Source organism: Sitophilus oryzae, unplaced genomic scaffold (assembly GCF_002938485.1).
Source record: "Sitophilus oryzae breed Bouriz unplaced genomic scaffold, Soryzae_2.0 scaffold_1396_pilon_pilon, whole genome shotgun sequence".
Taxonomy (NCBI): Eukaryota; Metazoa; Arthropoda; class Insecta; order Coleoptera; family Curculionidae; genus Sitophilus; species Sitophilus oryzae.
In genome coordinates, this window is record NW_022146055.1 from 14,656,961 (window position 1) to 14,682,515 (window position 25,555).

General features: G+C 33.8%; 1 protein-coding gene across 1 annotated transcript in view; it reads right to left on the minus strand.

Annotated features, from left to right (window-relative positions):
* LOC115876086 overlaps positions 1–25,555 on the minus strand; it is an 81,146-nt gene that overhangs the window by 42,559 nt on the left and 13,032 nt on the right. The window contains exons 2-6 of the mRNA XM_030891783.1: positions 6,814–6,940; positions 6,577–6,670; positions 4,385–4,559; positions 1,890–2,279; positions 626–706 (exon numbers count right to left, since the gene is read on the minus strand). Coding sequence (XP_030747643.1) covers positions 626–706; positions 1,890–2,279; positions 4,385–4,559; positions 6,577–6,670; positions 6,814–6,940 — 867 coding nt within the window. The remainder of the gene's footprint in view (positions 1–625; positions 707–1,889; positions 2,280–4,384; positions 4,560–6,576; positions 6,671–6,813; positions 6,941–25,555) is intronic.

A 25,555-nucleotide genomic window follows, 5' to 3' on the forward strand; every position in this document is an offset into this window, starting at 1 on the left:
CCCTAATGCACAAATTTATTTTTCGTTCAATCTTATTTATAGCTCTTTGAACATATCTTCTTCTTATACTTCCGAATGCATTTTGTACTCTTTATTGTAAATGTTGAAATATATTGATCTCACTTTTACAAATGACGTCAAGTCATACCATCAATCCCCCAAGAAGATCTCAAAAACATAACAGGGGATCGAAGAGAGAAGTAAAATCATGCAAAATGAGGTAATTTTTGATTACCCTGCTTCGCCCATTAGAACCTGACCTAACCTAACCTCAACTTTTATTTTACACGAACCAAGTACAAGACATCGTTGAAAAATATCAGCTATTGTTTAGTTTCATGATAGTAAAGATTATTTTGCATGTTCTAAATCGTGAAAAAAACGGAGTCTTCCAAAATTGATATAAAAAATATTTAAATAACTATTATAAGAATGATCACTTATATATTTAAAGAATGTATGTACTTGTATAAATATTACCTCTAATTTAATTTTAAGCAAAATATAAAATTCTTATAAAAATTGTAAATCTCTAAAAAGTAACAGATCTAGAATCCCTATAGGGGAATAGTATCTAATACAGGTACTAAATACCAAAAAATAAAATAATGTATAAAATTCCTACCTTTTCATATTTATAGATGTATGCTACATCCATCAGGCTAAAATCGTTTGGAAGTACTTCTCCTTTGTAAATTATATCGACCTGTAAGAAATACCCTAATTAGTCTAAAATAAAATATAACAGCAAGACAGGGAAAGTTTTTGATAAATGACATTAAAAAATTACCAAGCATATATACAGACTATAGTTGTCCCTGTCATATTTTTATCTTTGGACAGCCTATACTTAATTCTTTGAATAAGAAGACTAAGGAAGGAGCATAATGCTATCCATGTATTCATGCATGGTGGGCGGAAAAAGCACTCTAGGGTGGGGATCCTTGACAGTTCTGTTTGACGATTCATTTGACACATTTGAATTTGATTTGAAATTTTGTGGATTTGTCAGTCTTTACGGAGCTTATTTTATGTTATTTATTATATATTCTACTACTGATAGTTGTATAAAGGTAGTAAATCTAGATGGAAATTGTGGCAGAACTTAAATTAACAGTGACACTATCGCGATTTATCGAAAAAGACTCTAAAATAGTTGGTTGTGTAGCGTGCGGTAGATCTCGACAAAAATTGAGTGAAATAATGGAACAACTTTTCGCTAGTAAGTGACTATATAATATACATACGTGTAGTAAACCGATTATTTATGAAATTCACTTAAATTACCTAAATAATATATTTTTCTTGCATTTTAGCTTTTATTTATTACTTGCCAAAGATTAGATGTCAAAGAATTTAGATACGTTAATTTGACTTACCTGCTTCAGTAGCGTATCGGATGTTTGTGTTAATAAATACTTATTATAACTTATCTATTTTTATTAGAATTATATATTTTTATAACAATTTTAATAACTACCAACATTTATTCACAACGTAAAATAAAAACAACAAATTATTGAGTCTACCTCACGTCTACTCTACATCATAGTTTTACATTTTTTAAATAAAATTAGAACGACACTGATAAACCGGAATTTAAGTCGGCCATATTTGAGGCCTATCGCGGTGTACCTATGATTTTTGATATGCTCCTTCCTTAGTCTTCTTATTCAAAGACTTAATTTAATATTCTTAGCCTTAATTTAAAACAGAGACGAAATATTTTTTAAACAGATTTTACTAAAATAAATCTACGATAAAAGATTGAGGAGAAGCAAGTGGAGAATTTTTTTATCATTGTAAAAGCATGTACCTATAATTACTTTTGATATTCTGCAGTAAATTCGACGATATATGTAATTTTTCTTATTAATAAAAAAACTTACCCGATGATCTCCGGTTAAGCCATACTTCATCCTCACGAATTTCTGCAAGTGTTTCATATTAACACCGGCAGGACACTGTAAGTACCTTTTGTCACCAAGTTCACTTCTAATTTGTCCGTTACTTTTGGCAACCGTCGTATCACTCTCACTAATATTTATGTCTTTTGTCACAATCGTATTTGGATCTTCGGCAGTTGGAGTTACAGGTTTGGCCTCAATTGTAGTATTGGTGTCTTGCATTGAACTGTTGGCGGGATTGGCAGAGTTGGTTTCTTTATTTTTGTGGTTTATGTCTGTGGTGTCGAGATGATCTTGATAGTATTCTAACGAAAGCGATATTAGGTCTTCGGGACTGAAGTACTGATTCCTGTCACCGATGTATTGAGAGATCTATAATAAGAAAAGAACTCATTCAGATATGCCTTCATTAGGGTATCTAAGATATTTAAATAAATCAAAGGCAAAAAGTTATTTGGCACAAATTTGTAGTTTATATCGGTAGTGCGTTGCTGTTATAATATATATATAGTGTGATATTTATAGGAGTGGTATATTTCGACCCCATCAGTGAAACATGAATATTTTTTGTCAATTTTGAATTTCTTATAAGATCCTTCGAATTTGACAGCCAACATGTTTTCAGAAAGTGACGATAATGAAATAGCTATTTATGTAACACGTTGCGAAATGAATGTGTTTTAAGCACGGGACGCAAACTTGGACACTTTATTGGACGCAAAATTGGACACGGGGCGCACTGGACAATGCGTCGAGTGCTTAAAACACTCTTTTCGCAACGAATTTCATACAAGATTTTTTGTGAAAGCGGATAATTTGAGATTTTCATGCTATTATTATTATTTATTTTTAAACATATTTTATAATGTTCTTGTAATCGGTTTCTAAGGCATTGTTTATATATTGTTTAATGACAAACAAAGTTCTGTCAGGTTCAAACGTCTCCGTATTTCCTACAAAGTTTTGTGAAAAAATTAGTGATAATGACGAATCTTTGGATATTCAACAAGCTGCTGAAACTGTGCTATCCACGTTAGTGCCCGAGAAGTCGAAAAATTTATACGAGACCACCTCCAACAACTTTGAAACCTGGGTCAAAGAAAAACATGTTGAGAATTTCACAGAAAAGGTAATGCTAGCCTACTTCCTAAAGTTACCCACTACCTTAAAGCCGTCAACTCTGTAGAGTAAATATTCGATGCTCTGCACCATGATTTACCTGAACAGAATCGTAGATATTAGCAAATTCACAAACCTTATTGCATTTTTAAAAACAAAAGCTTCCGGATATCAGGCAAAGAAATCAAAAAAGTATTTACAAAACTGGAAATAGAACGCTTTATGAAAGAAGCCGATGACAAAGAATTCCTGTTGGCTAAAGTTGTCTTAATCGTTGGAGTATTTGGAGCATGTAGGAGGGAAGAAATCACGCGTTTGACCGTAGATGCTATTAAAGATTGTCAGTCATTTATTAGTGTGAAGATTCAGAATACAAAATCTCATTTTCCAAGAGTGTTTACGATTACTGAGGGTCCACTAGATGGACCACTCAATTTCTTACATCTATTTCGTAAGTTCGCAAAACTTCGACCACTCAATGTGACACATCAGCGATTTTTCTTGACGTATTGAAAAAATCAATGCTGTACCCTGCCAGTTGGAATCAATACAATTGGAGGTATGCCAAAAAAGATAGCAGAATTTCTTGGACTCTCCAACGCCATTGAATGCACTGGTCATTGTTTCCTGCGCAGCTCTGCAACAATGCTGGCAGATTCAGGAGCGGACATAACAGTTTTAAAGCGACATGGAGGTTGGCGATCAAGCTCGGTTGCTGAAGGTTACATTGAAAATTCAATTGAACAGAAAACCGAAATAGCAAAAAGAATCATGGGACAGAAAGATACGCCAAATAAGAAATTAAAAGCAGTTCACGTAGAAGCAGAAGCTACCAGCATTGCCAGTACAAGAAATTTACTTATTCCGACTCCTACAACTTGCATTTCTCTGATAGAGACGAAAAGTTGGATGCCTCTTGTATTCACTTTAATAATTTAAATAATTGTACCTTTAAGATTTATAATAAATAAATATTTTCGTTGTTTCTAACGTTTCATTTTTTACTTTTAGGCACTAGTGCCTAAACAAGTGTCACTTTTAGATACTAGTGCCTAAAAGAATGTCATTTCGAATCTCAAATAAATATCAAAAACTGTCAATTTCGAAACGCTTTCAAAAAACTAATTTACACGTTTGTACTTCATCAGATCTTTAAAAAGCTGCAGAAAGAGAAGCAAGAGAAATGAGAAAAGAAAACGTGAGGGAAATGGACGAAATAAATGAAAGAGGGAAATAATGGTAGATAATGTCACACTTTGTGAAATTTTAAAAAATCATCAACAATACATATTATTATATTATGACATTAAAGACATTATTAATAAAACTCCTCCATCAATATCAACGCTATAGCTTACCATTTCCTCCGACTCGTTAAGCATGTCGCGTTCCCTATCTATGACGCTGTCATCGCTGCACGAGCTGCCAGTCCTTACGCCCGTACTTCGATAAAATTCTTCCCTACGTTGCATTTCCTTCACAAACAGGGACGGCACCAGTTTATAAACCAGAGCCTGAATCTGCGAATCCGATCTTTAAAGAGAACAACGAGAAAGAAAGTATTAAAAATCTGCAAACTTTTTTATCTTACTTTTTGTATATTTTGTTATCTCAATGAAAATAAACAATCGGCGAATGATCAAAAATTATGAGTTGGTATAAGCGATGCCCATTAAACTTTTAGTTATGTAATCAAGGGCGCGATTTTTAAATTCATTGCTGCCAACCATAGACATATTTGGCACCAGGCTGACTAAATGAAATTTAAATTTCCCGCTCGGGATTCAGGTGATAGCCCTGCTGTATAAAATGCCAAGTTGCCACATTTATTTATTTATTTACTGACATTGTTATTCGTTTTGACACTTTAGTTTTATATTACGAGTTTTTGGTTTAAATAAATAATGTTGTGATACTTTAAGCTTAATTTTTTTACTGACAGACCTTGCAGTAGAAGATTGCTCTTTTTAGAATCTCTTTTAGTGCGAAGTAGAACCTCTTCTTAGAATCTCTTTTAGTGCGGAACAGCTTAATAACCGTCGCAAAAAACTCATCGCAACCTTATTAGAATATTTTGAACGGGAAAGCGGTAGTAATGGTCCTTTACGTCCCTTAACTGCTGTTATGGAGGTGAGTTTTGTTGATGTAAATAATAACTGTTTATATATTTATAATTTATTTTGGTTTCCTAAAATGCTTTGATTGAAAGAAAATATGTAAAAGTGGGCAACGCCGTGCTGGTCAAGCTTAATCGCATGACTAAAAGTTTATTTGGTATGATCTATAGTCATTGCATAATATATTATATTTTGTCTGAATTTTTATGAATCAGAAGAATTCATGAATTTAAAAAACTTGATTGACTTGATGATTTATTCGTGGGTTTTTATTTTTTATGAAGTAAATAGATCAGTAGGTATAACTAGGCCTGTTTCAAACACCGGTGTTGGGCTGACACCGGTGGCGAAATATGGGCTATTCGCGGTGTTCCGGTGTCGACACCGACACAGATGTTGGCACCGACACCGGTGCTGACACCGACACCGGTGCTGACACCGACACTGGTGCTGACACCGACACCGGTGTTGATACCGACACCGGTGTTTATTTCGATACCGATGTTCATCTACGACACTGGTGTTCATCTCGAAACCGGTGTTGGTCTAGATACCGGTGTTCATCTCGATACCGGTTTTGACTACAACACCGGGGTTTGGTAAACGGGTTAAAGAAGAAATAATGTTAATTAATAAGTTCAAAATAAACCCTGATAATAATAATGTCTTATCGGTGATTATTTTTATCGTTTATCGAAAGCGCACAGACTTAAATTTAAAGCATTCAAATTTAAATATATTTTTTGCCAGACTAATAACTAAAATAAAGTGGAAGCGTCAGATAAACAACTATAAATTTAAAAATTGTTTAATCAAAAACACACAGAAAACAAAACAAAACATAAAGAAACATAAATTAGTAGCTGTAAAATAAACTAAAAATATTACATTAAAAAAACTAAAAAAAAACAAACGACACCGAGACCGGTGTTGATCGCGACACCGGTGTTCATCGCGATACCAGTGTTCATCGCGATACCGGTGTTGCGATAAACATCGGTGTTCAGATAAACACCGGTGTCGTGATAAACACCGGGGTTGAGATAAACACCGGTGTTGGGATAAACACCGGTGTTGGGATAAACACCGGTGTTGTAGATGAACACCAGTGCTGAAATGAACACCGGTGTTGAGATAAACACCGGTGTCGGTGTTGACGCCGGTACATCGACTGAAACACCGGTGGTCATCAATACCTAACACCGGTGTTCAAATCTCAACACCGAACAGGTCTAGGTATAATCGTTTAAATTTAAAAGCTTTAGCTACTAGTCTCTAAACTGAGGTTTCAATTCTGCTGCATAAGACATCACTCTTATATATATATATATATATATATATATATATATATATATATATATATATATATATATATATATATATATATATATATATATATATATATATATATATATATAATATATATAACTTACCGAAAGCATTGAGTCTTCTTTTTGTATACAGCTGGACAAACAGGACATTGTGTCTTGTTGTTCTCAAAATACCGCAGAATGCAACCACGACAAACTGGAAGGAAACATTCGTTAAAGTTAGAAACTACTCTTAATCTAAAAAATGGCTTCACATTTTAACATAAAGAATATTTTTGCTTTAATTCCTTATAGCTAACTTATACTGCTAAATAAGAAAATTATGAATAAATTACTTACAAGTATGCAAACATTCAACCAAGGCAGTTGCATCAATAAGGTATCCTTCACACAGTCTACAAACCAATACGGAATTGAGATCTTTAACTTGGTGCTTTTGGAGTTCAGCCATATTTACAGGATTAGTCTGCAACAAAAAAAAATGTGATGTAAGTAAAAAGAATGGTTCAATATTAAAGGGCATCGGTTATAATTTTAGAAATACCAGGAGAAATACGCTAAGAGAAATTGCTCAAAATTGAATATGACAATTTTTTCTCTTATCTGACAAATCAAATCGATGGTCTGTCTAGTACGCATAAATGTTGTAAGCGCATTTTTCAGTAAACAAATGATTTAGTCAACAGCTTTCTGAGGCACACCAATGGTTAAGTAAAATATTTAAATTTGTTGGTGCAAAATCCATCGTCCATTTGTGGCATTTGTGTTAAGTACTTAAGTATAGTCAAGAAGTGAATTTTGGCGAACTTATAAACTTTAAAATTCATATAGCTTAAAACTAGACATTTTTGTACTTACATTATTTGTGAACCAGACCGATCGAAATGTACTTCTTATTTTTTCAGTGTGTATGTTACGACTAAAATAGATACTTGGCTAGTTTTAAAACTAACTAATAACTAAAATAAATAATGAATGTTAAAACAATAGTATAGGTATAAAATCATGACATCACAAACCACAACCAAAACGAATACAGCTTGCAAACTAATCAGCTAGTTTGTAAACTAGCTCTAAACTATAAACTAGCTTTATAGTCTCTATAAACTAGCTCTTAAAGTTTGCCCATCTTCCAAGATGAAAAATGGTTGAAATGATAGGTGTGCCGATATTCCAAGATGGAAAAGGGTTTAAATAAAAAGTTTGTCGGTCTTCCAAGATGGAAAAAGGCTAAAGTAAAAACTTTGCCGGTCTTCTAAGATTGAAAATGGAATACCTAACCCTTATTAATAATATTCGTTTTACGGATGATATGGTCAAACTATCTGGCAACATTCTGCAACTTTAAAAACATCGAATATATCTTGTATATCGTTGAATATAGCATGTATCAGTTGCGGGATTGCACATCAATGTCGACAAAAATAAAATTGTTGTATTCTTCAAAACAGGAAAGGGCAGTCCTCAGAATTGACAACAAAAGGCGATAGTACAAATATCGCCGTAAAATATCTAAGAGTCACTTGTCACTGAAGGTAAAATTGAGGGCGGCAGATTAGAGGGAAGAAGACAGATCTTCTTGATTAAATTTTTGTTGGACTAATCTGGTTGTTTATTTTTTTTTGGATGTTGCCATTACTGCCTGCCAGGTTGCCAGTTGTGCCCAGTGCCCAGGCATGTGTAACTTCTGAGATTAAGGTTATCGGTGGAAGTGCCTCTTTGACTGTTTCCCGGAGGCATATTTGTAAACGACGTCCATGATCGCGATTCGGTTCTAGGCCGAACGATGCCGCGTAAACAGCATACGATATCGCAAATCCGTCTAGTAAATAGCATCCGTGATTCCAAATTTTAACTACCTAAAGAGCGCTTGCACACACACCGGCAAAATCGGTGCCGGAGTCGGCGCCGGCTTTGCACCCGTTACGACAGTTGTATTTAATTCTATTGTATTTGCCGGACCCGACTATTTTACCGGATCGGAGTATATGTGAAAGATCTAATTTATTTATAGGTATTGCAATCGACTTCAGGTCCGGCACCGGCACGGATTTTGCCGGCGTGTGTGTAAACGCCCTAACTCCTCTTATAAACAGCAGACGATATCGTGAAAATTTGTTGATTGGTTGCTCGTAACCAGCATTCAAGATCGCAAAATTCGCAAGTGCAACATGTCTACCAAAGTACCTACTAAATAATATTTTACAAAAAAAAAAATTGCCCCCAAACCACGAGTAGGTACCTATATATAAGTTAAAAGATAAAGAAATTATTAGAACACGTTTCGTTAAAAAGGAAGAAATTGAGGTAAGTTACAGAAATTAACCAGAGTAATTAATCAAAACAAATTAACTTTATAAAGAAAAAACTTGTGACATTTTCGCATATATGTAGTTTATTTGAAATTCTAACATGCGGTTCATTTCCAATTTGACTCGAAATACCAATTGTGTGGTATCAAATAATTCGTAAAAAAATGCTAATGAGCCACCTCGTTCCATTTGAAAAAATTGAAATATGATTAAAATACGATTTGGGCATCTTTTAACTGGCCAGGACAAGACACTAAAAACATTAGACGATCAAATCTATTTTCCAAGGCTGCCAAAATTTTCCTTGCTTAAAAATTAGTGTTTTTAACACGACCATGGCACTCTAGATTTAAAATTTAAAATACAATTTGTTTTTGAGCGAATATGTCAAAAGTTGACATATGATAATGTTATTCGATTCAGAGTGTCATTTTCTATCGAAAAAAGTAAAAAAAATACTGAGGGTGCCATTTAAAAATCAAAAGTTGTAGTCATTTCCCGTAAAACAGGAAGTGGCGGAAAACAATTGAATACGTCAATCAATCCTAATTTATATCATATACTAACACACGAAATCTCATTTTTTTATCTGAAAAAATAAAAAAGTTATAAGGGTGAGCCACTTTTGAGGCGCACCCGGTATAATAATGCTCGAGTCTCCACTTAATATTCAGTCCCCTTCAATCTCTAAAAACTCTGCTCATTACATTGCCATCGAGTGCTCATTGACGCGAATTATCCCCCTCGAGGGTCGTAGAGGGCGTCGGACGGCGGCGTCGGCGACGGCCGCATCGGCGGCTGAGCGGCCGCATGCATATCGTGACTCGGGCGGCCGCACGGCCCCTCCCAACTCTACGCCCACTTCCTACTGACCCTTGCACGGCCACGAGAAGAACAAGAAGGCGACGGACGAAGGCGAAGAAGAGCGGCCAACAGACAAAGAATCGGATCGATAACGGTCTCGCCTGTTCCTATGCTACAGCTTCCGCACAAACGTTCTTTTTTAGCTGTTTTCGCTATAGATGCCACGAATATCCGTCCAGAGCTGCAAGCTCACAGAAAACTTAGGTAGTATCAGACACAGCTACTTTTGTTGCGCAATTTTTTTGCAGCCGCTGCAAGAGTTGCATACAGTGTTCATACACCAACAGAAAGTAGCCCAAATCGCGCAGTTTTTATCCAGCAGCTGCCTAAAAAAGTTGCAGATCGACACTACATGCTTTTCATATGTTCACACCAAAGCGCTACTTTTGCAACAAATTTTGGTAGCCGCAGCCTTGGAGGGGCAACATTCAACAGTACACCACCCACAGCTCAAGGTATCGTGTGTGTACCTTTTGGGAGGCGGTTGTAGTTATAGTTAAGTAAAATTCCCATTTTTTTTGGTGGGTTTAGTAGGAAATAATTCCCATTTGCTATGTAGGTTTCGTCTGCTCCGCAACCAGATTTGGAACTTTTCATTTTTGAACGTTCTTTCGAATATTGTATACGCATTATACGCAACGTGTGAATTTTCTTTTTTATGTCTTCATCGGGCATGTGTAATTCAGAAGAAATTTCCGAAATAGCGGCTCGTCTTTTCGTTTGGTTGTGATAGAATGGCCTTTTTTTACGTTCCATAAACATTCCTTTGCTTCTACCGCTTCTATTAAACATTTTACTTGATCTCTGTTCCAAATCGCTTGTTTTGACTTCGACGACATCGCAATTTGTCGGTTAATTCTTTACTAAATACCTACATATAAATCCTGGAGTTATCTGAAAAAAGTGTATACATTTCGGGCATACCAACAGAATACTGTACCGATATTCGCTGTAAAAGTTTCAACTGATTAGTAATCTTTTGCTGATGCACTTGCAATCTTCCTCAACAACTGTTCAGACACGGCTATTTCTTATAAAGTGCGCGCAACAAAAAAGTACCCAACCAAGCTGTGATCGCAACGTTGCAGGTTGCCTATAGGTATTCACACTTGCAGCAGATCAAGTTGCGCAGTTTTATAATGTGCTGCGCAACAAAAGTAGCTATGTGTCTGATACTCTGATACTACCTTTAAGTCTTTTTTTTTACTCAGCATTTCATTTCATTTCATTAATTCATCATTTTCATGACTCATTTTAATGACTTAAATCATTTGATTTTAAGTCATATTTCAAAAGCTGACTTTAGACTTAAAATTTAAGTCATTTTCAAAATTACTTGTGATTTAACACCTTTATTCCGAAATAGAAAAAGATTAGTCATAGAAGTCATTAAAAAAAGATTTAAGCCTTTTGAAAGATTTAAGTGTTTTTAGAAAAGATTTAATTAATTAAAAAAGACTTAAATCTTTTTTTAATGACCGAAGTCATTTTACATTATACTTTTAAAAGATTTAAGTCTTTTATGAGATTTAAGTCTTTTTAGAAGAGATTCAAGTATTTTTTTTCATATATTTTATCATACATTTTTAATAGCGACATCAACGTTGCCATAAGCTACACAATTGTGTACTTTGCTACACATTTACTTTAACGATTGCACAGCTACACCACATTCGCCTGTGCTACACATTTTGAGAATCCGATGTTTAATCATATTTTTTTATTATGATTAATTATTCTTCGTAAAATTTTATGACATCCGCATTTTTTTCATTTTCTCCAATTTTATCAAATTTTCTAAAAAAAATTATTCACAATCTAAAAATGGTGATTTAATTAAAATTAAACTCGACCAACAACGTATACCGTTCAATCTAAGTATACATCATTGCGCCTTCCGCTTCTCACAAATTCACCCTAACCCAAATAGGCATCGCATCCCTCGGGCCACAAACGTCATTCGACGACCCTCGTCACTCAGATTGCGTCCCTTTAACCCCCGCCCTCTGCCCTTCCTTTCCCCCGCCTCGTTTCGCCGCATCGACTAGTCAAAATGTCGTCCTGTCATTGTCCAACCAACGGGGTTGAAAGAAGACGCGTGCTGCTCCACTCCGATAACGCCGACCCGAAATGACGAACGAGTAGACAGAAAATGGATCCGTCTCTTTCCGATCGACCGGATTGGACAGAGAGAGAACGTGATACGGTTGCGGTGACGTAGTGACTTCGTAATTCGTCCTCTGCCGACCTTGTAGCTCGTCCTTGCCACGTGGTTTCGAAGGGTCTTTGAACAGGAGACTAGAGGGGTTGAAGAGATGGGTGGAGCGAGCAGAGCAACCCTCGCATATTCGGCCGGTGGAGGCCTATCCGCCAAAAGGTTTCGGGATCCCTTTGGGAACGAGAAGGGTCGTCGGAGTCGGGAGGCGAACAACAAGAGGGTGAGGGTGGAACGCTTTGTGTTTGAAAAGAGTGGGGTGGTTATTGGAGTTTTGTTGTTGGGACATAATATAATTTTCGTTTCAGTTTAAATTTAGCCTCGAATTTAGCAGAGATTTTGAAAATTTACAGTATAGTTTTTTTTTAAATAAATATCATTGAAATTTTTTATTTGCCATAAACAGTAGGGTATCCGTTATTTACAAAGTTGATGGTCATTTCTCTCACGGCACCCTCTAAATTTTTAGTCTATTATCTAAAAAACAATAACAGACCATTGTAAACCCTTAATATTCACAATAAACCCTGCCCCAAAGACGATTAATTTCCCATTTAAATTACATGGGAATTTGCCACTTTTTGCAAATATTTTTTTCTCTCGATCTTGTTCTCTCTCAGCCATGACAATCTTATACAATATTCTTGTACAAAACTGAACGCTCTATAAAAAAGGTCTCTTACAATTTTTCGATAAACCTACTTCTTCAAAAGTTATTCGTACCATTTAAGTATATAAGCTGATTTATTTTAATAAACAATGTTTATTAAAATCAGCTATACTTAAATCAGCTTAAATGGTTAGGTTAAACTTCATTAGACTTGAAGATTTCTTAATTTCCAACCTTAACACCATCAGAATTGTATATTTTTACAACAATGGGTTAAATGTTTCAAAAATAATCATAATTTTGTCAAAAAAGTTCAAGTATTTAGGAATTTACGGAGTGGTTAACTTTAACCGTGAATAACTTTTGAAGAGGTAGGTTTATCGAAAAATTGTCAGAGACCTTTTTTGTAGAGCGTTCTATTCTATATAAGAATATGTAATGGCTGCGAGAGAACAAAATCGAGAGAAAAAAAAATTTCAAAACATTTCTAAGGTAAAAATTTCTCTAGGTATCGCTTCTTTCGTTATAATTTTGGCGTTATTAAAATTTATTCTGTGCCCTCTGTGTCTCATTAATGCTGACAAATCTAAAAACTATAGCCTCTAAAAGAAAAATTAAAGAGGTTTTTTAATACAATCTAATAAAAATAAATAATGTATTGCTCATGCATCTGTAGATGTTAGTAATGTATGGCAAATGGCAATCGCTTCTTTGATTTTAAAGAACATAACATAAATAAACATAACATATTACCTACGTAAAAATTAAAAATAATCATACAGAAAGTTTGGGGCTTTTTGGTTTTACCTTATTAAGTAATTGTTATATATATTAAGTAAATGTTTTGGTTTTTACCTTATATATATATATATATATAGAACAGGTTTAAAGCTGCTTATCGGTCCATAGGGACAAGACAAGGTGCTATTGTTAATCACCTAGAAAAGAACGAATAATGTTAGTAGCATCAAGCAGCACAGATTTCTGCATTAGGCGGTAAGTATTTTCAGGTATTCCAATTACTTTTAATTGTTCTTTCAGGTTGACCGGGATAATTCCAAAGGCTGAAACAATCCAGGGGACTACCGATTCCATTTGTCATATATTTTTTATTTCTATTCTCAAATCTTGATACTTATTGTATATTGTTGTTGTTAGGAATAGAAATATCAATTAGTAAAACTGTTTTTTAATTTTATTTATATGCGTGATGTCCGGTCTGTTACTTCTAACGGTTTAATTTGTTAAGATTTTTTTATCCCAGTATATTTTGAAACTATTATTTTCGACTATACGGGTGGTGGTTGATATTTGTAGTAGGGCTCTTGGATTTCTCGGTCAATGTTGAAGTGTTTGAGGATCTCCAAGTAGATGATCGATGCGACTCTGTTGTGTCTTTTCAGATACTTTGTACTCGCCAGATTACTGCACCCTGATAAAATGTGTTCTAGGTTTTCACTTCCAGAATCACATTTATACGGCACTTGTCTGATATATTCTCCTTTAGGATGAGTTTCCGGTAGTTGCGTGTTGGAGTCACTTGGTCTTGCATAGCCACTATGAATCCCTCGGTTTCTGGGTAGAGATAACCCGATGTTAACTAATGCAATGACGCCGCCTTTTCAATGTGATGTTGATCTAGCTCATTTGGGTACCGTCCGTGTAACTCCTTGGCTCCCCAAGCAGCTATTTCATTAGTGATTGATGTGGGAGTTGGAAAAGCATCATATTGTTTACTACTGAGGTTCAAGGGGGTGTATTTGACATCAGCTGAAGACACCGTGACGTAAAGATTGCTGTTCTTGGTATAAAAGTATTCTCTGAGGATTTTTATTTGCTTCCGAGAGATATTAACAACATCCAGTAAACCTTTACCTCCAAGATTTCGAGGGAGTGTCACCTGTTCCGTAGCGCTTCTTGGGCGGTGATTTCTAAATTTGGTTAAGGTTGTTCGTACCAGGCGATTTAGGGATTCCAAATCTGTCCATTTGACTATTCCAAAAGAATATGTAAGAACCGGTAGGGCGTAAGTGTTTATTGCTTTAAAGAGGTTCTTAGAATTCAAACCTGTCTTTAGTAGGGAGCCGCAGTCGGATGGCGGTCGATAGGCGGTTTTTAATAATTCCATGTTATATTTTGTGTGTTTGTAGCATTCCAAGGTATTTATACAGGTCAGTCGACATTGAGGAGATAATTGTTTTCTCTTCTAAATTCAATTCTGGTGAAACAGTCTAACATTTGTTCGTACCAAAGATCATTCCAATATCTGCGCTGATTTTATGAACGGTACGCAGAAGATTTTCAAGTTGGTGTTTTGTGTTGCAGCTTATATCTTCAAGTCATTCATGTATAGTAGGTGTGTAATGAGATGACGTCTGTTTCTCGTTCGTAGTGAGAATCCATAACCTGCTTCATTAATTATCCGCGATAGGGGATTTAAGGCTAAACAAAACCAAAGGGCGCTAAAAGAATCCCCTTGAAATATCCCTCTACGAATTGGAATTTTTGGCGATGTTATGTCAAAGGGAGCAGACCTGAGGTTGAGGGAAAAAACCTAACTTCTGACAAGTAGTTTCCGTTTGGGATTAACGCAGAAGTGTTTAAAAAAAATAACTATTTTATTTTGTAGATTATCTTGCAGTGGCGAAATACCCATATAGGATTTTTTGGAGAGATGAATCCGCCACATATAGACATTTTTTATAATTATTATTGTTATTATATATATTATTTTTTCATTAGTTTCTTATTTATTTTTAAAACTAATAACAAATCCTTAAATTTGCGTCACCCCTCCGCAATAACGACTAATTCGCCCCACAACAGATGCCGATCCACAAATACCACCCTCACTTCCACCCCCAAAACTACGTCCGCTTTAACCGCCCTTGCCACGTGGTATCGAAGGGCCTGGGGACAGGAGGCCAGAACGCGGCAAGAGGTGGGTGGAGCCCTTAGGCCCATTCTCCACTGTGACTCGTCAAGAAACGCGGCGCCCTCCACCCTGCGCCGCCGGCAGCCAGCCACTTCCGGTGGTGCGATCGAAAGAGATGCGATTAAAGGGCCGTCAGGGTGTGCAGGGCAAGCAGATACGGAAAAGAGAGGGGTGAGATTAAATCGGATCGAAGGGATGTTTGATGTAGGTAGGAGGATGTTTTTACAGTGTATATGGAATTTTTGATTTGGTGTTATAAAACGTTATACAGGATGGACCGAATTGTGTTCGGGAAACTTCGGCAGTATATTCTGCCTATAAAAAATACATTCAGATGTAAAAAAAACGCAACAGAAAAAATGTTCGTCAAATAAAGTGTGATTATTTTTTATTTTTAGTCCGATTTTTTTAGTTCAAGTAAAAAAGTGAAATAGCAAAAAAGTCAAACTGCCAGAGTCAATCAAATTTACATCAAACTATACACATGACGTTGTAATTTAGATATATTATTTTATTTCCTCAATATCTATACTGCCATTCAGTTTTGCTGTTATTATGATTAATTGTAATGATAAGAACCAAAACATTACGTATATAAATAAATCGACTGCAACGTGAACTACTTAAGTATCAACAATAATTGACGGCTACTAACACAGACTTTGATAAGCGCTCTCTAGTATAAACTCACAATAATAACGAGTAATTATTGCCAATTATTTCGTTGATTTTTCGATTGCGAACCTTAATGTTAGTAGTTGGCTGACCTAATAATGTGCGTTTAATAGAATGCGAATCTCAAATTTCCAAGGTTAGACTATTATATTATATTCGCATGGTTTGTTTACTGATTAGAAAAAAATAAAGATTTTTTAAGTATTTACCATGTGTGTGTGCCAAGAGTATACATTTCTATTTGTCTTTGTTGTAGTATTTAGATATTGAATTAAAATTGAATGGAATATTTTTTGAATATTTTCGTGCTATAAAATAGCGCAAATATTCATTAGAATGAATATATATGCCTGAAAATCTAACAAATAACACAAAACTGGAAATTGTAGAAGAATACATATATTGGGGACAACTAATACACAGCTCGGGATCTCTACTACCAGAAATCAACCGAAGAATTCGGTTAGCATAGAGTACCTACTTATGGAAGAAACTCAATCATATTCAAATCTAGAATCCCACTTTATCTAAAGAAGAAAACATTCGACCAATGTGTGCTACCAGTCATGACCTATGCATGCGAAACCTGACTCTTAGAAAGGATATTATAAAAAAAATTGCAGGTCACACAACGCTGAATGGAACGAAATATGCTAGGAATAACCAAGAAAGACCGTAAAAGAATAGAGTGAATATGACAAAAGACCTTGGTAATAGATGTCATATGTCATCCCATCCCAGAATCAAATCCCTCAAGTGGCAATGGGCAGGACGCCTGGCAAGAAGGACGGACAACATAAATTGGCAATGGTACCCACGCGGTATTAAGATAATAAGAGGAAGACCAAACTCTGAGATGGGACCATGATATTAGGAAATTAGCAGGGATAACTTGGGCCCGCAGAGTCAACAATAGACAACATTGGGCCAACTACAAAGAGAGAATATAAACACACTGATAAAAAAGATAGACTTGAACTAAAGTCGTCATCGTTCTTGAAAAAAAAATTTAGTGGCAAGAAAGTTAGCGCAAAAGAAAATATTTTGCCTGAAGAAAAACTCTCTTAACTCAAGAAAACTGGTTCTCTTGAAAAATTCGAAAATTTCTCTTGAATCTATTTTCATGCAACCAAGTGCAAGTTACTTTGTTTTAAGATAATAAGAAAAATACGCTAGGAAGTACTTCATTCAAGGAACATGGTCATTTTTCCAATAGCTAAATACTCGTTTGATGAAAAATAATAACGACAGGCCAAGACGATCACGAAGGACGGTATAGCTTATAATTTTAATAATTTATTTGCATTATACAATCAGTCGGCAGTCCGATCAGTCGTACGTCGCATTTCATAGATCGCATATCATAGTACGTACGGGTTTTGTTGCTTAGAATTTTGTAACATGCATTTGTCATTTTTTATGGACAAATTTTGGGATATATGGATTCTTTAAAGAAGTTTCTGAAAAAATGGAAATTAGAGCATTTATTTGCTATATTTGAAGGTAAGAGACATTTACTTAATGCACCTGTTTAGATAATGCATGTGTGACTATAGATAGAATAAGAATATAGGTATCGATTATTTATGCAAATAATTACAAAAATTTTAGAATTTCAAGTCGTCGTATTAAAAAATTCAGAATGTGACCAAAACTTATAATTTTAATAATTTATTTGCTTTACTATGATTAATCGTGATGTAACATTTTTTTTGTAATTTGTAGAGTGATGAACCACCCCAAAAAATACCAAGGAGTGAAGAACCAGAAATAACTACTATCGAGGATAATAATATCACTTTACTTACTACAGACCAGGAAAACCTAAATTTATCAGAAAATAATATACCTCGTAATATGCCTGTATATGATGTATAGACTTCTCTTAGATCAAAATAAATTTTAGTTGAGTCAATAGTATTCGCTATTGGTTTAAGAAAAGTGTCTCTTTAATCAAGAAATGGTCCCTTTTCAATCCAGAATTTTTGCATGAATCAAAGAGACTATTGTTCTTGTAGCAAGAACTTCTTTGCATATTCATTTTGAGTCAAGAGTGAAATACTTTGGACAGATAGATTCCTCTATTCTCTAAAGTAATTTTTTAAAGCTTGTGAAAAGATAGTTAATGCTTTGGGCCAAGAACGAAGTTTCTTTGAAAAGCGCCAATCTTTTGGGTCAAAGTCATATTCATTTCGACTGAGAGATCCTTTTTTTCGGTGCATGTGAGGGAGGCTACACCATAATTGGAAATGGTTGAATAAGCTGACAATGATCATGATGATGATGCCTGGAATGTTACTGATTTAAAATAACACATATATATATGAAAAACTTAACCTCATTGCACATGCGAAATAGTTAATATATTTTATTCAGATGGGGCATTTATTTTGCAAAACGGTATAAGTATATTATAAATGGTGGTAAGGTAAGTAAACTAAAGAAACCCTTACTTAATGTTATAATAATAATTCCTGTTGAATAGTTAAATTTAAATATCTTAAATAGTTTTTTTCTTTATTCTTTTTTTGCTTCCGCCGACGGAAAGAGATAAACTTTCCGAAACGTTAAACATTTTTTTCTTTGTTAGGCAAATTTGTATAACTGTAAACATAACTTCTGACAAGCAGGGTCCGTTTAGGTTTAATGCCAGAAGTGTTTACAAAAAATAACTATTTTATTTTGTAGATTTTCTTGCAGTGCAGTGGCGAAATACCCATAAAGGATTTTTTTGGAAAGATGAATCCGCCACATAGGTATAGACATTTTTTATAATAAATAATATATTAAATTTTAAAATTGTAGCAGAATTATTATTAATAAATGTTGAGATTGATTCCAAAATGCAAAAGAAAAGCAAGCAAAATTTTCTTTGTAAGTTGCCAGAAAATTTTGAAGTAAAATTCTTTAAGAAGTACAAATAAAAATAAAAAAATATCTAATATTCTCAGGAACTACATTCTAAAAATTAGTACTTGAGGAAATATATATTTTTTAAAGTACGGAATTTTTTCGATGTCTTTTCTAATAGGATAAGTTAATGATAATGCCTTGTTTTTATTATTATTATTAGACAAAAAAATAAAATAAATACGAGTAGAAGTATGGCGATATATCATAGTTTCACACAGTTTAACCATTAAAATAGTTAGCGTGTAACAAAATATAAGGCCACTTTCCATTTGCTATATAAAGTTATAAATTACTCTGCGTAATTGCTGAATATCAAATAGATACGGTGAATATTTCTATACAGGGTAAGTCTTAAATAAGTGCAAATATTTTCAGGGCTGAAAGATCTCGATAAAAGAAACATATTTTCTCTTTGCTGTTTTTCAAGTAAGTCCAAAATAATCGAATTATTTTACTTTGAAAATTAAAAAAAATTATTTTTTGTTTAAATTTTGAGAACAACTGGATCTTTTCTGGATTTTCTTTCTTATAAATTTAATATAGAACTATGTTGCTATATTATACTAATTACTAATTATTTATTATTAATTTATTAAATTACAATTGGGGGTTGGAACCTTTGGTGTTACACAGCAAAATAAAACACTAAATCACCACAATACGAGTACACCAAGACACTTTTACTTTTACACTGGACGCGCGTTTCGCTAACCATGCTAACCAAACTGATTAGCAGACGATTAAAAACTCAGTTTTTTGGTGTATTGTGGTAATTTAGTGTTTTATTTTGCAATTTATTATATACTAAAAACAAATCCAAATGTTTTTTCAAAAAATTCCAATTTTCCAATTTTTTTTTCGCAAAAAAACTCATCATTTCTCTGAGGTCGAAATTAAAATATTTGCACTTATTTAAGACCAACCCTGTATTGTAAAAAATGTGGTTAAAGTGTTTTACTCACATTGAAGAAACAAATGATGTTTGATTGTTATAGGTATCGTGTTCTAAATTCTCTTGAAAAATAAAATATTAAGTACTTATATAAATAAATAACTATTTTCTACTATATGTTATAAGGGTTTTATTGATATTTTAAGCGGTATAATAATGTTCTGTCGTTTTAAATAATATTTAAAAAGTATAATGAACAAATTGAAATAAGTACATGTTATTTCCCTATTCAGCATCGTTGCCCGTTCAAGTGTATCAATTTTAAATATGGGAGAGAAGACAGCTGCAAAAATAAGTGTATATCGCTTGGTTTTAGGGAGAGGCTCGCCTAAAAATATGGTGTGGATCTAGCAGTTGAGTGACAGTTGATACCGAAATAGGCTTTAATCTTTAAATACCTTTACTGTGATTTGAAGAATTAGTACCAGACTTTCAAAAAAAAATCTATTTTTAAAATTTACAATCTTTACATAATAAAATAACTTTTGGAATTTCTAAGTTAATTAATAATAGTTGAAAGAGTTAAAAATAGTTGAATCCCTATCTTTAATTAAAAGGACTAAGGAAGGATGCTAATATTATTTATACAGGGTGGTCCGATTTGTATTCGGGAAACTTTGGCAGCATATTCTGCAGATAAAATTAAGTGAAAAATTTGTATAATGTGTCCTAAAATGTTTAGTTTCGGAGATACAGAACTAATGTCGATATTTGGATGAAAACTGATGTCTGGGAGTTTTTGAGATTGTAGAGGGCGTCACTTACATATTTTTAACTGGTGTTTGAAGATAACTTTTCGTCCGTACCTGTATAAAACTACTAAGTAAAAAAATATACATTTATGCCATTTTTTACTAAAATAATAATGGTTTTTGAGCTATTTGGAATCGAAATTATCAACTATCATCACTGACATAAATTGAAAATGTAATAAGATCTATTAAAATGTAAACTGGGGGGAAATAATAAACTTGAAATGTTTTTGTGCCAAAAGTTCAACAGAAACTGTTTTATTATATTTTTTTCGAAGAAACATTTATAATTAATTTAAAGAAAGAAAAAGCTCTCAAATTTATAATTTCAGTCAAATAACTATCCACTCTCAACTTAACTATTTCCACTTTAAATATCTTGAGAACTGTTGTATTATATTATATTATAATTTATATAGGTACGGACGAAAAGTTATTACTTTTCAAAACAGTTAAAACACCTGTAGCTGGCGCCTCCTACAAGTAGGAGTCAAGTTGACATCGAAATCAAATTTCTTATGCAAAAAAATACCCAGATACCCATTTATATCCAAATATCCACTATATTTCGAAAATTATTTGGCAAAAAACCGAAATAAAAATGAAACTTCTACATCCTGTATCTCCGAAACGAAGCCATTTTAGGATATATACGAACTTTATTACTTATTCTTATGTGTAGAATATGCTCTGCCGAAGTTTCTCTAATACAATTCGGACAACCCTGTATATTCATGTACTAGAGGCGGAATCAAGATCATGATCCCCCCTTTTTGATAGTTACTATTAGCATAACGGAGGTTGTTAATACCTATGTGAGTAATCCCTGCCAGCCCTCAGTAACCTTCCTTTTATCCCTGGAATTTAAGTCACAAATTTTGATTTTTTCGTTTTGAAATAATCGAGCAACTTCCAAATTGCAATTCTTGTGTTATCTTCATCTTCATAACGACTCATTTCTAGAATTGATATTTTGTGTATTTCTATTAAATATATAATTTTTCTGATATAAAATCTAACGTTATTTTTCAAACATGCTGTATTTATTATCAAATTTATTCCATCTCACTGATTCACACTGTATGTATGTAATATTAGATAATGGTATTAAGCTCATATGCTTTTTCTCCAATTACTGGTTTATCCGCCCACTTAAAATTATCTAAATAAAAGCAAATCTCGCAAAGTGATAAACATGTCGATTTGTGAGTGACAGGTCGGCATCATCAAACGAAACTAATTTTGTGAGATAAGTGCCACCGCTTGTTCGATATGGCTGATTTGAATCAATAACGTAACATTATCGTTATATTTGTTTTTTTTAATGCATGGATTCACGAAAACTAGGGTATTTTGGCGAAATAACAATCTGGAGGCATCAAATTTTTAAAAAGATAAAAAAAATTTGACGGTTAAGTATAGGAATTTTGGACGTTAAATAAAAACGTTTCAAAATCTCTGAAGTATTTTTTTGCAAATAACGACAGAAATTCGGATTAATAAAAACTAGGCTTAAAAATAAAGAACAAAGAGTGAATATACAGGGTGAGTCTTAAATAAGCGCAAATATTTTCAGGGCTTGTAGATCTCGATAAAAGAAACATATTTTCTCTTTACCCTTTTTCAGATAAGTCCAAAATAACCGAGTTAATTAAGTTTGAAATTAAAAAAAAAAATCGATTTTTTTTGAAAAAATGTTGAGAGCCACCGGATTTTTTTTTGTATTTGCATCCCTTTTATTGCCGTAATCATAGAATAAAGCCGTAACTATTGTAATATCTGAGATTAAGGAATTATACCGTGGGAAAATTTGTGGTAAACAGGCAGTTCTAAAAAGTTTTCGAAAAATATATAGGGAAATTAAAAGAAAATGCACCATTTTCAACATCTTTTTTTAACGAAAGAAATCTCATAGACGTGTTCCTGTGAGTCTTGCTCATCATTTTTGTTAATATGCTCCTTCGTTAATTTTCTTATTCATATAGGTCACAAAAAACTTTTTTTCATAAAACTTTCCCTTAAAAAGTCCCATTGTATTTTCCATTCTATTAAACGAAATCACGCAGTATATTTCGTTCTTTTTATGCTTAAAATGTCGATGTCACTAAACTCTTCTTGCCCTCCTTGTAAATCAATAAAACAATGGCCGTAGGCTAAATTTCCTGTCTAATTTAACACTTAAGCGACCTCAGACAAAAAAGGACGAGATTAGACAAGGCGATCAAGCATAAATAGAGTCGAAAAAACATCAAACGCCGGTCGACCGGTATATAAATGTTATGCGCCTCGCACACAAACTCAGCCACAAACGCGAGCATTTATTAAGAGGCTGAAAGGCGATCTGTATCTCGAGACCTTTCTGCATGTATAAATAAATAGAGATGCATTTTTAATTGGAGAACAGAGGCGGAGAGAAACTGGGAGGAGCGAGTGAATGAGGATAGTGATGATCGTGAGATTGTCATAATTATTATGAATCAGAAGGAATTTTGTTCTTTTTGCTGTAAATACCGGGTGTTGCATCGTCGAGCGGGACATAGGAAATCCCATGTAAATTTTAATGGGGGCAATTATTGGCTTCCCTAATTATTTTAGAGAATAATTCTATTTAGGTTTATTCAAGAGCACTAAAACCCACATTCAAAAGAATAACTTTAGATATTTTTGATTAACCCGTTTACGAGTTATCGCCGATTTCATTTTAAATATTTCTCCTTTCTTATGGCCCTGTATTTACTTATGAGCACCAGTCAAGGTCTTTGAATAAGAAGACTAAGGAAGGAGCATAATGCTATCCATGTATTCATGCATGGTGGGCGGAAAAAGCACTCTAGGGTAGGGATCCTTGACAGTTCTGTTTGACGATTCATTTGACACATTGGAATTTGATTTGAAATTTTGTGGATTTGTCAGTCTTTACGGAGCTTATTTTATGTTATTTATTATTTATTCTATTACTGATAGTTGTATAAAGGTAGTAAATCTAGATGGAAATTGTGGCAGAACTTAAATTAACAGTGACACTATCGCGATTTATCGAAAAAGACTCTAAAATAGTTGGTTGTGTAGCGTGCGGTAGATCTCGGCAAAAATCGAGTGAAATAATGGAACAACTTTTCGCTAGTAAGTGACTATATGATATACATACGTGTAGTAAACCGATCATTTATGAAATTCACTTAAATTAACTAATTATATATTTTTTCCTGCATTTTTGCTTTTATTTACTACATGTCAAAGATTAGATGTCAAAGAATTTAGATACGTTAATTTGACTTACCTGCTTCAGTAGTGTATCGAATGTTTGTGTTAATAAATACTTATTATAACTTATCTATTTTTATTAGAATTATATATTTTTATAACAATTTTAATAACTACCAACATTTATTCACAACGTAAAATAAAACAACAAATTATTGAGTCTACCCCACGTCTACCCTACATCATAGTTTTACATATTTTAAATAAAATTAGAACGACATTGAAACCAAACCGGAATTTAAGTCGGCCATATTTGAGGCCCATCGTGGTGTACCTAAGATTTTTGATATGCTCCTTCCTTAGTCTTCTTATTCAAAGGTCAAGGTAAAAGATAACTGTCAAATGAAGTTGTCATTTCAGAAATTTACCTATTTAGTGCTTTATTATTATTGAAAACTAATTCCTAATACATCGGAAATCTTAAAGATGTATTTATAAATACAAATTAACATGAATTAAAGTAAAATAAAGTAATCAATTACAAGGTTAATCATAGTATTATTACAATATGCAATAACTTATTAATTTAGGTACTATTAAATTGTTAGAACTTTAGGATTTCAGAAGATGTTCAAATATTCCTCCATCGACTGCTAGACAATAACCCAGGCGATCATAAAATTCTCTTCGGAACTGAAGAATCTGGAAGACTCCATTCGTAACTTGGAATGGGTGTCCTCCAAGACACTCGAAAAAGTTCCTCAGAACTTACGACCGAGAAAAATCAAAGGTTTTCCTCGATTTAAGTAAAAACAATCTTCGGATTGTTACGGGGTTTCTAACAGGATACTGTCTCCTCAACGAACACCTCAGTACGCTTAAGCTGAGAAACAACGGCGAATGCAGATTTTGTGGGGAAAATGGGGAAACACCAGAACACCTTACCACTGAGTGCGCCGAGACGACGACCATTCGTGCCATGAACTTCGGTACGTCTGATGTCGAGGATGGAGAGCTGGCCTCTGTGGAGCCGTCTCAGATACTGGCTTTTGTTAAAGCCCTGACACTCTCTCTGATGAGTTATAACTCGTTGTAACTCAAGAAAGGGGAACACACAATAGATCTATAAGGTCGCGATGATTAATTCCCCTCCTAAACATTCTACATTCTACATGTCCTAAAATGCTTGCATGGTGTCGGAGATACAGGGTGTAGAAGTTTCATTTTTATTTCGATTTTTTTCCAAATAATTTCTGAAGCAACGTCAATATTTGGATGAAAATTGGTGTCTGTAGGAGTTTTTTGACACGAGGAATTTGATTTTGATGTCAATATGACTCCTATTTGTAGGGGGCGCGACCTACATGTGTTTTAAGTTTTTAAAGATTAAAAAACTTTTCGTCCGTACCTGTATAAAACTACTGAGCGAAAAAATATACATTTCCGTAACTTTTTACGTAAAAATATCTCTTGGTTAAAATCGCTACGACCAACTGTTCCCAACATATTTAGAATGGGAATAGTCAATACATGTCATTATTGCCAAAAAATAAATACGTTAAGTTTTTTTATTTTTTTAAAGTAATCATAAATTTTCCCGCGAAAAAATGAGATAAAACAGTTTCAGTGGAACTTTTGACATAAAACAT